Source organism: Somniosus microcephalus, unplaced genomic scaffold (assembly GCF_052327205.1).
Source record: "Somniosus microcephalus isolate GS21.2 unplaced genomic scaffold, FLI_Smic_1.0 unresolved_chr1, whole genome shotgun sequence".
In the NCBI taxonomy this organism is placed as follows: domain Eukaryota; kingdom Metazoa; phylum Chordata; class Chondrichthyes; order Squaliformes; family Somniosidae; genus Somniosus; species Somniosus microcephalus.
The window spans coordinates 33178546-33197583 of record NW_028225179.1 but is presented as its reverse complement, the minus strand read 5'-3'; the positions used below and the strand labels follow the sequence as shown (position 1 = coordinate 33197583).

General features: G+C 51.7%; 1 protein-coding gene across 1 annotated transcript in view; it reads left to right on the top strand.

Annotated features, from left to right (window-relative positions):
* Window positions 1-19038, top strand: part of LOC147094577 (integrin alpha-X-like) — a 248610-nt gene that overhangs the window by 213965 nt on the left and 15607 nt on the right. Inside the window, exons 23-26 of the mRNA XM_085974224.1 lie at window positions 717-800; window positions 3472-3544; window positions 13089-13199; window positions 16724-17104. Coding sequence (XP_085830350.1) covers window positions 717-800; window positions 3472-3544; window positions 13089-13199; window positions 16724-17104 — 649 coding nt within the window. The remainder of the gene's footprint in view (window positions 1-716; window positions 801-3471; window positions 3545-13088; window positions 13200-16723; window positions 17105-19038) is intronic.

The window sequence follows — 19038 nt, the reverse complement described above, 5'->3', positions numbered from 1 at the left end:
TCTAACCCCATGCTGTACCTGCCCTGGGAGTGTTTGATGGGACAGTGTAGAGGGAGCTTTACTCTGTATCTAACCCGTGCTGTACCTGCCCTGGGAGTGTTTGATGGGACAGTGTAGAGGGAGCTTTACTCTGTATCTAACCCGTGCTGTACCTGCCCTGGGAGTGTTTGATGGGACAGTGTAGAGGGAGCTTTACTCTGTATCTAACCCGTGCTGTACCTGCCCTGGGAGTGTTTGATGGGGACAGTGTAGAGGGAGCTTTACTCTGTATCTAACCCGTGCTGTACCTGCCCTGGGAGTGTTTGATGGGGACAGTGTAGAGGGAGCTTTACTCTGTATCTAACCCGTGCTGTACCTGCCCTGGGAGTGTTTGATGGGACAGTGTAGAGGGAGCTTTACTCTGTATCTAACCCGTGCTGTACCTGCCCTGGGAGTGTTTGATGGGGACAGTGTAGAGGGAGCTTTACTCTGTATCTAACCCCGTGCTGTACCTGCCCTGGGAGTGTTTGATGGGACAGTGTAGAGGGAGCTTTACTCTGTATCTAACCCCGTGCTGTACCTGCCCTGGGAGTGTTTGATGGGACAGTGTAGAGGGAGCTTTACTCTGTATCTAACCCCGTGCTTTACCTGCCCTGGGAGTGTTTGATGGGGACAGTGCCTAATAGAGTGATTATTGAACTTCACATGACTAACATTGGGTGAAATCCTTTCTTCAGTGAGAATGAACTGAGGATTCTGGAGGGCAATGTTCGCATGGAGACCATTCACATTCAGTACGCTGTTAAAGTAATCATCTCCAGGTGAGCTCCCAGTCTCTGGTTACAGTTCCACCATGAGCCGTGGTTAGTTTAGAACCTACCGAAGGTTTAGGTACGGGTGTCTTTAAAGAGTGTGACTCCCTCCTCCGTACTTACCGCATGGCCTTTGGGATTTGAGAACGAGATGGACCAGATTCCTTCTCTTGGAATGTGGAGACACTCTCCAGAAGGAGGGATGAGATGGTTCAACTGGTGCCAGGCCTGAGTTCGGCCTGAATGAGGCCTGAGTTAGGCCGGAATTAGGCTAGAGTCAGAAAGAAAGTCAGACTAGCATTTCTCCAGCGCCTTTCACGACCACCGGACATCCCAAAGCGCTTTACAGACAATGAGGTACTTTTTTGAAGTGTGGTCACTGTTGTAATGTAGGGAACGCAGCAGCCAATTTACGCACAGGAAGCTCCCACAAACAGCAATGTGATAATGAGCAGGTCATCTGTTTTAGTGATGTTGGTTGAGGGATAAATATTGGCCCCAGGACACCGGGGAGAACTCACCCTGCTCTTCTTCGATATAATGCCCCTCCGACAGTGCAGCACTCCCTCAGTACTGCCCCTCCGACAGTGCGGCGCTCCCTCAGTACTGCCCCTCCGACAGTGCGGCGCTCCCTCAGCACTGCCCCTCCGACAGTGCGGTGCTCCCTCAGTACTGCCCCTCCGACAGTGCGGCGCTCCCTCAGTACTGCCCCTCCGACATTGCGGCGCTCCCTCAGTACTGCCCCTCCGACAGTGCAGCGCTCCCTCAGTACTGCCCCTCCGACAGTGCGGCGCTCCCTCAGTACTGCCCCTCTGACAGTGCGGCACTCCCTCAGTACTGCCCCTCCGACAGTGCGGCACTCCCTCAGTACTGCCCCTCCGACAGTGCGGCGCTCCCTCAGTACAGCCCCTCTGACAGTGCGGCACTCCCTCAGTACTGCCCCTCCGACAGTGCAGCGCTCCCTCAGCACTGCCCCTCCGACAGTGCGGCGCTCCCTCAGTACTGCCCCTCTGACAGTGCGGCACTCCCTCAGTACTGCCCCTCCGACAGTGCGGCACTCCCTCAGTACTGCCCCTCCGACAGTGCGGCACTCCCTCAGTACTGCCCCTCCGACAGTGCGGCACTCCCTCAGTACTGCCCCTACGACAGTGCGGCACTCCCTCAGTACTGCCCCTCCGACAGTGCGGCGCTCCCTCAGTACTGCCCCTCCGACAGTGCGGCGCTCCCTCAGTACTGCCCCTCCGACAGTGCGGCGCTCCCTCAGTACTGCCCCTCCGACAGTGCGGCGCTCCCTCAGTACTGCCCCTCCGACAGTGCGGCGCTCCCTCAGTACTGCCCCTCCGACAGTGCGGCGCTCCCTCAGTACTGCCCCTCCGACAGTGCGCCGCTCCCTCAGTACTGCCCCTCCGACACAGTGCGGCGCTCCCTCAGTGCTGCCCCTCCGACAGTGCGGCACTCCCTCAGTACTGCCCCTCCGACAGTGCGGCACTCCCTCAGTACTGCCCCTCCGACAGTGCGGCACTCCCTCAGTACTGCCCCTCCGACAGTGCGGCGCTCCCTCAGTACTGCTCCTCCAACAGTGCGGCACTCCCTCAGTACTGCCCCTCCGACAGTGCGGCGCTCCCTCAGTACTGCCCCTCCGACAGTGCGGCGCTCCCTCAGTACTGCCCCTCCGACAGTGCGGCGCTCCCTCAGTACTGCCCCTCCGACAGTGCGGCGCTCCCTCAGTACTGCCCCTCCGACAGTGCGGCGCTCCCTCAGTACTGCCCCTCCGACAGTGCGGCGCTCCCTCAGTACTGCCCCTCCGACAGTGCGGCGCTCCCTCAGTACTGCCCCTCCGACAGTGCGCCGCTCCCTCAGTACTGCCCCTCCGACACAGTGCGGCGCTCCCTCAGTGCTGCCCCTCCGACAGTGCGGCACTCCCTCAGTACTGCCCCTCCGACAGTGCGGCACTCCCTCAGTACTGCCCCTCCGACAGTGCGGCACTCCCTCAGTACTGCCCCTCCGACAGTGCGGCGCTCCCTCAGTACTGCTCCTCCAACAGTGCGGCACTCCCTCAGTACTGCCCCTCCGACAGTGCGGCACTCCCTCAGTACTGCCCCTCCGACAGTGCGGCACTCCCTCAGTACTGCCCCTCCGACAGTGCAGCGCTCCCTCAGTACTGCCCCTACGACAGTGCAGCGCTCGCTCAGTACTGCCCCTACGACAGTGCGGCGCTCCCTCAGTACTGCCCCTCCGACAGTGCGGCGCTCCCTCAGTACTGCCCCTACGACAGTGCAGCGCTCGCTCAGTACTGCCCCTACGACAGTGCGGCGCTCCCTCAGTACTGCCCCTCCGACAGTGCAGCGCTCCCTCAGTACTGCCCCTCCGACAGTGCGGCGCTCCCTCAGTACTGCCCCTCCGACAGTGCAGCGCTCCCTCAGTACTGCCCCTACGACAGTGCGGCGCTCCCTCAGTACTGTACTAGGAGTGCCAGCCTAGCTTTACGTGCTCAAGTCCCTGGAGCGGGCCTTGAACCCACAACCTTCTGTCTCAGAGGCGAGAGTGCTACCCACTGAGCCATAGCTGTCCTATGTTAAGGGGGGGAGGGAGGGCGGGGAACGGGATTTGGGGGTAAATAGTAACCGCGGGAGGCGGCCACTGTCAATAATGATTGTGACCGTTCTTCTCCCTCTTGCAGAGTCAGCCACACCCGTTACATCAGCTTCGGGGGTAAGGCGGATGAGAAGAGGAGCGTGACACACATTTACAAAGTACGTACTGACGTATTAAAACTACTAGGCACTTGGTCTCAGTGTTAAACAAAGCTTTAATCAACTGTTTTACAACATGGAGGTCTAGTTGTGTCCTTCACTAGTTCCTGTTACAGAATGTCCTTCACTAGTTCCTGTTAAAGAATGTCCTTCACTAGTCCCTGTTAAAGAATGTCCTTCACTAGTCCCTGTTAAAGAATGTCCTTCACTAGTTCCTGTTAAAGAATGTCCTTCACAAGTTCCTGTTAAAGAATGTCCTTCACTAGTTCCTGTTAAAGAATGTCCTTCACTAGTTCCTGTTAAAGAATGTCCTTCACTAGTTCCTGTTAAAGAATGTCCTTCACAAGTTCCTGTTAAAGAATGTCCTTCACTAGTTCCTGTTAAAGAATGTCCTTCACTAGTTCCTGTTAAAGGATGTCCTTCACTAGTTCCTGTTAAAGGATGTCCTTCACTAGATCCTGTTAAAGGATGTCCTTCACTAGATCCTGTTAAAGGATGTCCTTCACTAGTTCCTATTAAGAATATCCTTCACAAGTTCCTGTTAAATAATGTCCTTCACTAGTTCCTGTTAAAGAATGTCCTTCACTAGTTCCTGTTAAAGAATGCCCTTCACTAGTTCCTGTTAAAGAATGCCCTTCACTAGTTCCTGTTAAAGAATGTCCTTCACTAGTTCCTGTTAAAGAATGCCCTTCACTAGTTCCTGTTAAAGAATGTTCTTCACTAGTTCCTGTTAAAGAATGTCCTTCACTAGTTCCTGTTAAAGGATGTCCTTCACTAGTTCCTGTTAAAGAATGCCCTTCACTAGTTCCTGTTAAAGAATGTTCTTCACTAGTTCCTGTTAAAGAATGTCCTTCACTAGTTCCTGTTAAAGGATGTCCTTCACTAGCTCCTGTTAAGAATGTCCTTCACTAGTTCCTGTTAAAGAATGTACTTCACTAGTTCCTGTTAAAGAATGTTCTTCACTAGTTCCTGTTAAAGAATGTCCTTCACTAGTTCCTGTTAAAGAATGTCCTTCACTAGTTCCTGTTAAAGAATGTCCTTCACTAGTTCCTGTTAAAGAATGCCCTTCACTAGTTCCTGTTAAAGAATGTCCTTCACTAGTTCCTGTTAAAGAATGCCCTTCACTAGTTCCTGTTAAAGAATGTTCTTCACTAGTTCCTGTTAAAGAATGTCCTTCACTAGTTCCTGTTAAAGGATGTCCTTCACTAGCTCCTGTTAAGAATGTCCTTCACTAGTTCCTGTTAAAGAATGTACTTCACTAGTTCCTGTTAAAGAATGTACTTCACTAGTTCCTGTTAAAGAATGTTCTTCACTAGTTCCTGTTAAAGGATGTCCTTCACTAGATCCTGTTAAAGGATGTCCTTCACTAGATCCTGTTAAAGGATGTCCTTCACTAGTTCCTATTAAGAATATCCTTCACAAGTTCCTGTTAAATAATGTCCTTCACTAGTTCCTGTTAAAGAATGTCCTTCACTAGTTCCTGTTAAAGAATGCCCTTCACTAGTTCCTGTTAAAGAATGCCCTTCACTAGTTCCTGTTAAAGAATGTCCTTCACTAGTTCCTGTTAAAGAATGCCCTTCACTAGTTCCTGTTAAAGAATGTTCTTCACTAGTTCCTGTTAAAGAATGTCCTTCACTAGTTCCTGTTAAAGGATGTCCTTCACTAGTTCCTGTTAAAGAATGCCCTTCACTAGTTCCTGTTAAAGAATGTTCTTCACTAGTTCCTGTTAAAGAATGTCCTTCACTAGCTCCTGTTAAGAATGTCCTTCACTAGTTCCTGTTAAAGAATGTACTTCACTAGTTCCTGTTAAAGAATGTTCTTCACTAGTTCCTGTTAAAGAATGTCCTTCACTAGTTCCTGTTAAAGAATGTCCTTCACTAGTTCCTGTTAAAGAATGTCCTTCACTAGTTCCTGTTAAAGAATGCCCTTCACTAGTTCCTGTTAAAGAATGTCCTTCACTAGTTCCTGTTAAAGAATGCCCTTCACTAGTTCCTGTTAAAGAATGTTCTTCACTAGTTCCTGTTAAAGAATGTCCTTCACTAGTTCCTGTTAAAGGATGTCCTTCACTAGCTCCTGTTAAGAATGTCCTTCACTAGTTCCTGTTAAAGAATGTACTTCACTAGTTCCTGTTAAAGAATGTTCTTCACTAGTTCCTGTTAAAGAATGTCCTTCACTAGTTCCTGTTAAAGAATGTCCTTCACTAGTTCCTGTTAAAGAATGACCTTCACTACTTCCTGTTAAAGAATGTCCTTCACTAGTTCCTGTTAAAGAATGTCCTTCACTAGTTCCTGTTAAAGAATGTCCTTCACTAGTTCCTGTTAAAGAATGCCCTTCACCAGTTCCTGTTAAGAATGTCCTTCACTAGTCCCTGTTAAAGAATGTCCTTCACTAGTTCCTGTTAAAGAATGTCCTTCACTAGTTCCTGTGAAAGAATGTCCTTCACTAGTTCCTGTTAAAGAATGTCCTTCACTAGTTCCTGTTAAAGAATGTCCTTCACTAGTTCCTGTTAAAGAATGTCCTTCACTGGTTCCTGTTAAGAATGTCCTTCACTGGTTCCTGTGAAAGAATGTCCTTCACTAGTTCCTGTTAAAGAATGTCCTTCACTGGTTCCTGTTAAGAATGTCCTTCACTGGTTCCTGTGAAAGAATGTCCTTCACTAGTTCCTGTTAAAGAATGTCCTTCACTAGTTCCTGTTAAGAATGTCCTGCGCAAGCTGGGCCCATGCCCGAGCATTTATACTTGCCCTGGACAGCGCCGCTCAGTATCATTTCATAAGTCCTTCTTTCATGAATGACAAGATTCATGTCACGTACCATAACAACAACTTGAATTTATATAGCGCCTTTAACATAGTAAAACATCCCAAGGCGCTTCACAGAAGCGTAGAATCGGACAAAATTCAAACACCGAGCCACATAAGGAGATATTAGGGGCAGGTGACCAAAAGCTTGGTCAAAGAGGATGGTTTATAAGGAGCGTCTAAAAGGAGGAGCGAGAGAGAGAGGTTCAGGGAGGGAATTCCAGAGCTTAGGGCCCAGGCAGCTGAAGCCAAGGCCGCCAATGGTGGAGCGATGGAAATCGGGGGATGCTCAAGAGGCCAGAATTGGAGGAGCGCGGAGATCTCGGAGGGTGGTAGGGGCTGGAGGAGGTAACAGAGGTAGGGAGGGTGGTAGGGGGCAGGAGGAGGGTACAGAGATAGGGAGGGTGGTAGGGTCTGGAGGAGGTTACAGAGATAGGGAGGGTGCTAGGGGCTGGAGGAGGTTACAGAGATAGGGAGGGTTGTAGGGGCTGGAGGAGGTTACAGAGATAGGGAGGATTGTAGGGCTGGAGGAGGTTACAGAGATAGGGAGGGTTGTAGGGGCTGGAGGAGGTTACAGAGATAGGGAGGGTTGTCGCGGCTGGAGGAGGTTACAGAGATAGGGAGGGTTGTAAGGGCTGGAGGAGGCTACAGAGATAGGGAGAGTTGTAGGGGCTGGAGGAGGTTACAGAGATAGGGAGGGCTGTAGGTGCTGGAGGAGATTACAGAGAAAGGGAGGGTGGTAAGGGCTGGCGGAGGTTACAGAGATAGGGAGGGTGGTAGGGGGCTGGAGGAGGTTACAGAGATAGGGAGGGTTGTAGGGGCTGGAGGATGGTACAGAGATAGGGAGGGGTGTAGGGGCTGGAGGAGGTTACAGAGATAGGGAGGGTTGTAAGGCTGGAGAAGGTTACAGTGATAGGGAGGGTGGTAGGGGCTGGAGGAGGTTACAGAGATAGGGAGGGTTGTAGGGTCTGGAGGAGGTTACAGAGATAGGGAGGGTTGTAAGGGCTGGAGGAGGATACAGAGATAGGGATGGTTGTAGGGGGCTGGATGAGGTTACAGAGATAGGGAGGGTTGTAGGGGCTGGAGGAGGTTACAGAGATAGGGAGGGTTGTAGGGGCTGGAGGAAGTTACAGAGTTAGGGAGGGTTGTAGGGGGCTGGAGGAGGTTACAGAGATAGGGAGGGTGGTCGGGGCTAGAGGAGGTTACAGAGATAGGGAGGGTTGTAGGGCTGTAGGAGGCTACAGAGGGAGGGAGGGTGGTAGGGGACTGGAGGAGGTTACAGAGATAGGGAGGGTTGTAGGGGCCGGAGGAGGTTACAGAGATAGGGAGGGGTTGTAAGGCTGGAGGAGGTTACAGTGATAGGGAGGGTGGTAGGGGCTGGAGGAGGCTATAGAGATAGGGAGGGTTGTAGGGACTGGAGGAGGTTACAGAGATAGGGAGGGTTGTAGGTGTTGGAGGAGGTTACAGAGATAGGGAGAGTTGTAGGGGCTGGAGGAGGTTACAGAGATAGGGAGGGTGGGAGGGGCTGGAGGAGGTTACAGAGATAGGGAGGGTGGTAGGGGGCTGGAGGAGGTTACAGAGATAGGGAGGGTGGTAGGGGGCTGGAGGAGGTTACAGAGATAGGGAGTGTTGTAGGGGCTGGAGGAGGGTACAGAGATAGGGAGGGGTGTAGGGTCTAGAGCAGGTTACAGAGATAGGGAGGGTTGTAGGGGCTGGAGGAGTTTACAGAAAGAGGGAGGGTTGTAGTGGCTGGAGGAGGTTACAGAGATAGGGAGGGTTGTAAGGGCTGGAGGAGGTTACCGAGATAGGGAGGGTGGTAGGGGCTGGAGGAGGTTACAGAGATAGGGAGGGTTGTAGGGACTGGAGGAGGTTACAGAGATAGGGAGGGTGGTAGGGGCTGGAGGAGGTTACAGAGATAGGGAGGGTGGTAGGGGCTGGAGGAGGTTACAGAGATAGGGAGGGTTGTAGGGGCTGGAGGAGGTTACAGAGATAGGGAGGGTTGTAGGGGCTGGAGGAGGTTACAGAGATAGGGAGGGTTGTAGGGGGCTGGAGGAGGTTACAGAGATAGGGAGGGTTTTAGGGGCTGGAGGAGGTTACAGAGATAGGGAGGGTTGTAGGGGCTAGAGGAGGTTACAGAGATAGGGAGGGTGGTAAGGGGGCTGGAGGAGGTTACAGAGATAGGGAGGGTGGTAAGGGCTGGAGGAGGTTACAGAGATAGGGAGGGTGGTAGTGGCTGGAGGAGGTTACAGAGATAGGGAGGGTGGTAGGGGCTGGAGGAGGTTACAGAGATAGGGAGGGTTGTAGGAGCTGGAGGAGCTTACAGAGATAGGGAGGGTGGTAGGGGCTGGAGGAGGTTACAGCGATAGGGAGGGTTGTAGGGGCTGGAGGAGGTTACAGAGATAGGGAGGGTGGTAGGGCCTGGAGCAGGTTACAGAGATAGGTAGGGTGGTAGGGGCTGGAGGAGGTTACAGAGATAGGGAGGGTGGTAGGGGCTGGAGGAGGGTACAGAGATAGGGAGGGGTGTAGGGTCTAGAGGAGGTTACAGAGATAGGGAGGGTTGTAGGGGCTGGAGGAGTTTACAGAAAGAGGGAGGGTTGTAGTGGCTGGAGGAGGTTACAGAGATAGGGAGGGTTGTAAGGGCTGGAGGAGGTTACCGAGATAGGGAGGGTTGTAGGGGGCTGGAGGAGGTTACAGAGATAGGGAGGGTGGTAGGGGCTGGAGGAGGTTACAGAGATAGGGAGGGTTGTAGGGACTGGAGGAGATTACAGAGATAGGGAGGGTGGTAGGGGCTGGAGGAGGTTACAGAGATAGGGAGGGTGGTAGGGGCTGGAGGAGGTTACAGAGATAGGGAGGGTTGTATGGGCTGGAGGAGGTTACAGAGATAGGGAGGGTTGTAGGGGCTGGAGGAGGTTACAGAGATAGGGAGGGTTGTAGGGGGCTGGAGGAGGTTACAGAGATAGGGAGCGTTTTAGGGGCTGGAGGAGGTTACAGAGATAGGGAGGGTTGTAGGGGCTAGAGGAGGTCACAGAGATAGGGAGGGTGGTAAGGGGGCTGGAGGAGGTTACAGAGATAGGAAGGGTGGTAAGGGCTGGAGGAGGTTACAGAGATAGGGAGGGAGGTAGTGGCTGGAGGAGGTTACAGAGATAGGGAGGGTGGTAGGGGCTAGAGGAGGTCACAGAGATAGGGAGGGTGGTAAGGGGGCTGGAGGAGGTTACAGAGATAGGAAGGGTGGTAAGGGCTGGAGGAGGTTACAGAGATAGGGAGGGAGGTAGTGGCTGGAGGAGGTTACAGAGATAGGGAGGGTGGTAGGGGCTGGAGGAGGTTACAGAGATAGGGAGGGTTGTAGGGGCTGGAGGAGGTTACAGAGATAGGGAGGGTGGTGGGGGCTGGAGGAGGTTACAGCGATAGGGAGGGTTGTAGGGGCTGGAGGAGGTTACAGAGATAGGGAGGGTGGTAGGGGCTGGAGCAGGTTACAGAGATAGGTAGGGTGGTAGGGGCTGGAGGAGGTTAAAGAGGTAGGGAGGGTTGTAGGGGCTGGAGGAGGTTACAGAGATAGGGAGGGTGGTAGGGGCTGGAGGAGGTTACAGAGGTAGGGAGGGTGGTAGGGGCTGGAGGAGGTTACAGAGATAGGGAGGGTTGCAGGTACTGGAGGAGGTTACAGAGATAGGGAGGGTGGTATGGGCTGGAGGAGTTTACAGACATAGCGAAGGTGGTAGGGGCTGGAGGAGGTTACAGAGATAGGGAGGGTGGTAGGGGCTGGAGGAGGTTACAGAGATAGGGAGGGTTGTAGGGCTGTAGGAGGTTACAGAGAGAGGGAGGGTGGTTGGGGGCTGGAGGAGGTTACTGAGATAGGGAGGGTTGTAAGGGCTGGAGGAGGTTACAGAAATAGGGAGGGTTGGAGCGGGGTGGAGGAGGTTACAGAGATAGGGAGTGTTGTAGGGGCTGGAGGAGGTTACAAAGATAGGGAGGGTGGTAGAGGCTGGAGGAGGTTACAGAGATAGGGAGGGTGGTAGGGGCTGGAGGAGGTTACAGAGATAGGGAGGGTTGTAGGGGCTGGAGGAGGTTACAGAGATAGGGAGGGTGGTGGAGGCTGCAGGAGGTTACAGAGATAGGGAGGGTTGTAGGGGCTGGAGGAGGTTACAGAGATAGGGAGGGTGGTAGGGGCTGGAGGAGGTTACAGAGATAGGGAGGGTTGTAGGGGCTGGAGGAGGTTACAGAGATAGGGAGGGTTGTAGGGGCTGGAGGAGGTTACAGAGATAGGGAGGGTGGTAGGGGCTGGAGGAGGTTACAGAGATAGGGAGGGTTGTAGGGGCTGGAGGAGGTTACAGAGATAGGGAGGGTTGTCGGGGGCTGGAGGAGGTTACAGAGATAGGGAGGGTGGTAGGGGCTGGAGGAGGGTACAGAGATAGGGAGGGTTGTAGGGGCTGGAGGAGGTTACAGAGATAGGGAGGGTTGTAGGGGCTGGAGGAGGTTACAGAGATAGGGAGGGTGGTAGGAGCTGGAGGAGGTTACAGAGATAGAGAGGGGGGCGAGGAGACCGTGGAGGGGATTTGAACACCCGGATGAGAATTTTAAAATCGAAGCGTTGTCGGGCCAGGAGCTAATATATGTCAGCGAGCACAGTCCACTCTCAATCATCAGCAAAGCGATGGAAGGTGTCATCGACAGTGCTGTCAAGCGACATTTACTCACCAATAACCTGCTCACTGATGCCCAGTTTGGGTTCCGCCAAGACCACTTGGCTCCCGACCTCATTACAGCCTTGGTCCAAACATGGACAAAGGAGCTGAATTCCAGAGGTGAGGTGAGAGTGACTGCCCTTGACATCAAGGCAGCATTTGACCGAGTCTGACATCAAGGAGCCCTAGTAAAACTGAAGTAAATGGAGCACAAGTCTTCAGCGCGATAGCCGGGATGTTGTCGGTGCCCATAGCCTTTGCTGTATCCAGTGCACTCAGCCGTTTCTTGATATCACGTGGAGTGAATCGAATTGGCTGAAGACTGGCTTCCGTGATGGTGGGGACCTCGGGAGTAGGCCGATATGGATCATCCACTCGGCACTTCTGGCTGAAGATGGTTGCAAACGCTTCAGCCTTGTCTTTTGCACTCACATGCTGGGCTCCACCATCATTGAGGATGGGGATATTCATGGAGGCTCCTCCTCCCGTTAGTTGTTTAATGGTCCACCTCCATTCACGACTGGATGTGGCAGGACTGCAGAGCTTTGCTCTGATCCGTTGATTGTGGAATCACTTAGCCCTGCCTATAGCATGCTGCTTTTGCTTTTTAGCATGCACGTAGTCCTGTGTTGCAGCTTCCCCAGGTTGGCACCTCATTTTTAGGTACGCCTGGAGCTGCTCCTGGCATGCTCTTCTACACTCCTTATTGAACCAGGGTTGGTCCCCTGGCTTGATGGTAATGGTAGAGTGAGGGATATGCCGGGCCATGAGGTTACAGATTGCGGTGGAATACAACTCTGCTGCTGGTGGCCCACAGCGCCTCATGGATGCCCAGTTTTGAGCTGCTAGATCTGTTCTGAATCTATCGCACTGACCACGGTGGTAGTGCCACACAACACGATGGAGGATGTCCTCAGTGTGAAGACGGGACTTCGTCTCCACAATGACTGTGCGGTGGTCACTGCTAGCAATACTGTCATGGACAGATGCATCTACGACAGGTAGATTGGTGAGGACGAGGTCGAGTAGGTTTTCCCCTCCTGTTGGTTCACTCACCACCTGTCGCAGGCCCAGACTGGCAGCTCTGTCCTTCAGGACTCGGCCAGCTCGGTCAGTAGCGGTGCTACCGAGTCACTCTTGGTGATGGACATTGAAGCCCCCCACCCAGAGTACATTCTGTGCCCTTGCTACTCTCAGTGCTTCTTCCAAGTGGTGTTCAACATGGAGGAGTACTGATTCATCAGCTGAGGGAGGGCGGTAGGTGGTAATCAGCAGGAGGTTTCCTTGCCCATGCTTCACCTGAAGCCATGAGACTTCATGGGGTCCGGAGTCAATGTTGAGGACTCCCAGGGCCACTCCTTCCCAACTGTATACCACTGTGCCACCACCCCTGGTGGGTCTGTCCTGCCGGTGGGACAGGACATACCCAGGGATGGTGATGGAGGAGCTTGGGACATTGGCTGAAAGGTATGATTCCGTGAGTATGACTATGTCAGGCTGTTGCTGGACTAGTCTGTGGGACAGCTCTCCCAATTTTGGCACAAGTCCCCAGATGTTGGTGAGGAGGACTTTGCAGGGTCGACTGGGCTGGGTGTGCCGTTGCTGTGTCTGTAGCCGGTGCCGAGGTCGATGCTGGGTGGTCCATCCAATTTCATTCTTATTTTGTTCCGTAGCGCCTTTACAGTGAGGGTATGAGGGACCAAGGGGAGAGGGCCGAGGCCCCATGGTGCAGGGGATGGGCCAAGACCCCACAGTGCAGGGGAGAGGGCTGAGGCCCCACGGTGCAGGGGAGAGGGCTGAGGCCCCATGGTGCAGGGGAGAGGGCCGAGGCCCCACGGTGCAGGGGAAGGGCCGAGGCCCCACGGTGCAGGGGAGAGGACTGAGGCCCCACGGTGCAGGGGAGAGGGCCGAGGCCCCATGGTGCAGGGGAAGGGCCGAGGCCCCACGGTGCTTCAGGCTGAGGGGCCGCCCCCTGTTGCTATAGGGGTTGTTGCTGATTGTCAATGTGGGCAGGAACACAGCTCTGCTCTGAAACGTTGACCTGGTTTGTTCATCCTCATCACAGGTGGAGAACCTCGGAGGTTACGACCTTCCCGTCAATGTGACGTTCGACGTTCCCTTGGAGATCTTGGGCCTAGTGAGGTGGGAACTCAGCAACCTGATCCAGGTTGATCCGGTGAGTGTCATCATGAAGGGATAATTACAAGTCCTAGCCCTGCCTTGGGCTACCCCAGGTCAGGCGAATTCCCCAGACGTTCACCTTCAACTTAAGTTAGAGATAGCCGAATTCCATAAGACGCTTAAATGGGTCTAAAGGTTCAGGCTATCTCTCCCTAAAGGAAAGGAACGACTGAAGATGTTACCGCCCTCCAGATAGCACTTTTAATAAGTTGAACTAGACTGTAACCTTCCGGATATTATGAGGGTCCGGAATACCACCCAGAATTCTGCAACTCCTTACAAAAGAGTGTACAGAAATTGGGTTTGCGAGTTTATACAGAAATACTCTTTGAGACTATTCTAAAAATATATTGTTTTATTTAAGAGCTGACATTCAGTTAACAGCTGTTGAATCAGTCACAACATTAACAATTCAAAATACAAATAGCTTACATTTCTTATTTTTCACAGATCCTTATTCTCAAATCTTTACTTCGTTACATTTCTATATTTCTTACTTATTTCTAAATCCAGATTATCCACCAAAATCAAATATCTTGATTACCCGAGACTCAAAGTTAAAAACTTACAGATGGTGCCTGTAAAGTTGAGAAACGCTTGGCTCGTTCAGCGAGTTCTGACTTTCTTTTTGAAAAGGTCTTTCCTTTATACCCTTTTTGCAGTGGTTTATTCTTTGAAGTTCTCTGCTGATGTAAGCTAATTGTCTTTATTGATACCTCTGTTGAATGCTTTCTATCTTACTGTCAATTCAACTATTACCTGCATAATTATGTCTCTACCTTTAGGTGTTCCAAAAACTATCACAAAAACAATATGACAGCAATGGTTTCTGTTTGATGCCATTCTTATCGAAGATTTTCCATTCAATTCTTAATATTGGCTTTACTGGTTTTAGCAGACGTTGTGACTCCGTGGTGTTCCAAGTTCAGTACAAAAACAATGTAATTGCTTGGTGCATCTGTTGAAGTCATATCTTCAAAGTGTTCTTATTGGTATTATATTTACTATGTATAAATTAAAGACACTTTAACTGGGTGTTTACTTGTTTTCTAGCTATCTCAATTGGTTGCATATTTAATCGTGTTTCCTGTCTTCCAAGTTTAACATAAAAACTATTTGACCAGCAGATGTTTCTTTTACTTGATGTCATCTTTTCAAAGGCACATGGTTTTTTAAATATTCTGTTCCTGTTTCCCTGAGTGTTTCTGTTCAACGTGTTAGCTTATAACACCTTAAACTGGGTCTTCCATTGTGTTATTCCCAAATTCCAGACCATCTGGAAGCGCCAAACTGCCATTTCAATAGAGCCATTGTTTTAGTATATTTAACTAATTCCCATTTCAAAGCTTGTTTGGTTTTTACAACTCTATTTTCTCTCCACGGATGTTGCCCTGGCCTGCTGAGTTTTTCCAGCATTTTCTGTTGTTATTTCGGAGATCCGGCATCTGCAGTATTTTGCTATCATACTAGTAACTACAGGCCAGTCAGTACTTTGTATCGGTGTTTACTAAGGAGGTGCATGCTGACAAAATATCAGTAGAAGTGGAAAAGGTAGAAGCAATGGAAACATAGAAACATAGATTATAGGAGCAGGAGTAGGCCATTCGGCCCCTCGAGCCTGCTCCGCCATTTAATGAGATCATGGCTGATCATCCAAATTCAGTACCCGGTCCCTGCTTTCTCCCCATATCCCTTGATCCCTTTAGCCTTAAGAAATATATCTAACTCCTTCTTGAATATATTTAATGAATTTGCCTCAACTGCCTTCTGTGGTAGAGAATTCCACAGGTTCACCACTCCCTGGGTGAAGAAATTCCTCCTCATCTCAGTCCTAAATGGCTTACCCCTTATCCTTAGACTGTGACCCCTGGTTCTGGACTCCCCGGCCATCGGGAACATCCTTCCTGCATCTAGTCTGTCTAGTCCTGTTAGAATTTTATAAGTTTCAATGAGATCCCCTCTCATTCTTCTAAACTCCAGCGAGTATAAGCCCAATCGACCCAATCTCTCCTCATACGTCATTCCTGCCATCCCAGGTATCAGCCTGGTGAATCTTCGCTGCACTCCCTCCATGGCAAGAACATCCTTCCACAGATAAGGTGACCAAAACTGCACACAATACTCAAGGTGTGGTCTCACCAAAGCCCTGTACAACTGCAGCAAGACATCCTTGTTCCTGCTCCTGTAATCGAGGTGTTTAAGATGATTAAAGGATTCGATAGGGTAGACAGAGAAACTATGTCCTCTGGTGGGGGAGGAGAGTCCAGAACAAGGGGGCAGAACCTTAGAATTAGAACCAGGCCGTTCAGGGGTGATGTCAGGAAGCACTTCTTCACACAAAGGGTTAGTGGAAATCTGGAACTCTCTCCCCCAAAATTTGGAGCTTGCAAGGCTGCGATGGATAGATTTCTGTTGGGTAAGGGTAAGGAGAGATGGAACCAAGGTGGGTGGATGAGGTCGACAGATAGGTCAGCGACGAGCTGATTGAATGGTGGAGGGAACAGGTTCGAGGGGGCTGAACGGCCTCCTCCTGTTCCCATGAGGTCACTGATTGAATGGGGGAAGAGGTTCGAGGGGGCTGAATGGCCTCCTCCTGTTCCCATGAGGTCACTGATGGAGTGGCGGGGGAAAAGGTTCGAGGGGACTGAACGGCCTCCTCCTGTTCCCATGAGGTCACTGATTGAATGGGGGAAGAGGTTCGAGGGGACTGAACGGCCTCCTCCTGTTCCCATGAGGTCACTGATTGAATGGGGGAAGAGGTTCGAGGGGGCTGAACGGCCTCCTCCTGTTCCCATCAGGTCACTGATTGAATGGCGGGGGAAGAGGTTCGAGGGGACTGAACGGCCTCCTCCTGTTCCCATGAGGTCACTGATTGAATGGGGGGAAGAGGTTCGAGGGGACTGAACGGCCTCCTCCTGTTCCCATCAGGTCACTGATTGAATGGCGGGGGAAGAGGTTCGAGGGGACTGAACGGCCTCCTCCTGTTCCCATGAGGTCACTGATTGAATGGGGGAAGAGGTTCGAGGGGACTGAACGGCCTCCTCCTGTTCCCATGAGGTCACTGATTGAATCGGGGGAAGAGGTTCGAGGGGACTGAACGGCCTCCTCCTGTTCCCATCAGGTCACTGATTGAATTGGGGGAAGAGGTTCGAGGGGGCTGAACGGCCTCCTCCTGTTCCCATGAGGTCACTGATTGAATCGGGGGAAGAGGTTCGAGGAGGCTGAATGGCCTCCTCCTGTTCCCATGAGGTCACTGATTGAATGGCGGGGGAAGAGGTTCGAGGGGGCTGAACGGCCTCCTCCTGTTCCCATGAGGTCACTGATTGAATGGCGGGGGAAGAGGTTCGAGGGGGCTGAATGGCCTCCTCTTGTTCCCATGAGGTCACTGATTGAATGGCGGGGGAAAAGGTTCGAGGGGGCTGAACGGCCTCCTCCTTGTTCCCGTGAAAACCTTCCGTGACGAACTGGCGGGCGAGATGTTGACTTAAACCCATCTCTTTTTTTTTCCCCCAACTACAGGTGCACGGCTCAGAGTGTGTGGAACGTGCCGACCCAGGACTGGCTGCGGCGGGGACAACCTCTAGGGTGAGTCTTCCTGGGCGCAGTTGTCCTCCAGAATCTCGGCCTCCTTTCGTGGGGGGCGCGAGGCAGCCCTGGAGGTCCTGGACGCTCATGAAATCGAGAGAAGGAAAATATCGGAGGAGCTACCTCACCTGCCTTGGGCGCGTCCCAAAGATTGTCCAACACCAGGAATTACTCCGTGGTATAAGCAGCACAGAAACAAGCCATTCGGCCCCACTGCTCCGTGCCGGTGTTTCTGCTCCACATGAGCCTCCTCCCGACCCCTCTTCATCTCACCCTATCAAACATAGAAACATAGAAGATAGGAGCAGGAGTAGGCCATTCGGCCCCTCGAGACTGCTCCGCCATTCAATGAGATCATGGCTGATCATCCAAACTCAGTACCCGGTCCCTGCCTTCTCTCCATATCCCTTGATCCCTTTAGCCTTAAGAAATATATCCAACTCCTTCTTGAATATATTTAATGAATTGGCCTCTACTGCCTTCTGTGGTAGAGAATTCCACAGGTTCACCAATCTCTAGGTGAAGAAATTCCTCCTCATCTCTGTCCTAAATGGCTTACCCCTTATCCTTAGACTGTGACCCCTGGTTCTGGACTCCCCGGCCATCGGGAACATCCTTCCTGCATCTAGTCTGTCTAGTCCCCTGTTAGAATTTTATAAGTTTCAATGAGATCCCCTCTCATTCTTCTAAACTCCAGCAAGTACAAGCCCAATCGACCCAATCTCTCCTCATACGTCATTCCTGCCATCCCAGGTATCAGTCTGGTGAATCTTCGCTGCACTCCCTCCATGGCAAGAACATCCCTCCTCAGATAAGGCGACCAAAACTGCGCACAATACTCAAGGTGTGGTCTCACCAAGGCCCTGTACAACTGCAGCAAGACATCCTCGTTCCTGTACACGAATCATTCAATATATCCCTCTATTCCTTTCTCCCTCATGTGTTTATCCAGCTTCCCCTTAAATATATCTCTGTTATTCGCCTCAACCACTCCCTGTGGTAGCGAGTTCCACATTCTCACCACTCTCTGGGGAAAGAAGCTTCTCCTGAATTCCCCATTGGATTTATTAGTGACTGTCTTATATTGATGGTCCCTAGTTCTGGGCTTCCCTACAACTGGAAACGTCTTCTCTACCTTGACCATATCAAACCCTTTCATAATCTTACAGACCTCGATCAGGTCACCCCTCAGCCTTCTCTTTTCTAGAGAAAGGAACCCCAGCCTGTTCAATCTTTCCTGATAGGTGTAACCTCGCAGTTCTAGTAAACTATTTTTGCATGTACTCCACTGCCTCTCTATCCTTTTAATGATATGGAGACCAGAACTGTGCACAGTGCTCCAAGTGTGGTCTAACCAGACCTGAACTGTGCACAGTGCTCCAAGTGTGGTCTAACCAGACCGGAACTGTGCACAGTGCTCCAAGTGTGGTCTAACCAGACCAGAACTGTGCACAGTGCTCCAAGTGTGGTCTAACCAGACCGGAACTGTGCACAGTGCTCCAAGTGTGGTCTAACAAGACGAGAACTGTGCACAGTGCTCCAAGTGTGGTCTAACCAGACTAGAACTGTGCACGGTGCTCCAAGTGTGGTCTAACCAGACCAGAACTGTGCACAGTGCTCCAAGTGTGGTCTAACCAGACCAGAACTGTGCACAGTGCTCCAAGTGTGGACTAACCAGACCAGAACGGTGCACAGTGCTCCAAGTGTGGTCTAACCAGACCAGAACTGTGCACAGTGCTCCAAGTGTGGTCTAACCAGACCAAAACTGTGCACAGCGCTCCAAGTGTGGTCTAACCAGACCAGAACTGTGCACAGTGCTCCAAGTGTGGTCTAACCAGACCAGAACTGTGCACAGTGCTCCAAGTGCGGTCTAACCAGACCAAAACTGTGCACAGCGCTCCAAGTGCGGTCTAAACAGACCAGAACTGTGCACAGTGCTCCAAGTGTGGTCTAGCCAGACCAGAACTTTGCACAGTGCTCCAAGTGTGGTCTAACCAGATCAGAACTGTGCACAGTGCTCCAAGTCTGGTCGAACAAGACGAGAACTGTGCACAGTGCTCCAAGTGTGGACTAACCAGACCAGAACGGTGCACAGTGCTCCAAGTGTGGTCTAACCAGACCAGAACTGTGCACAGCGCTCCAAGTGTGGTCTAACTAGACCAGAACTGTGCACAGTGCTCCAAGTGCGGTCTAACCGGACCAGAACTGTGCACAGTGCTCCAAGTGTGGTCTAACCAGACCAGAACTGT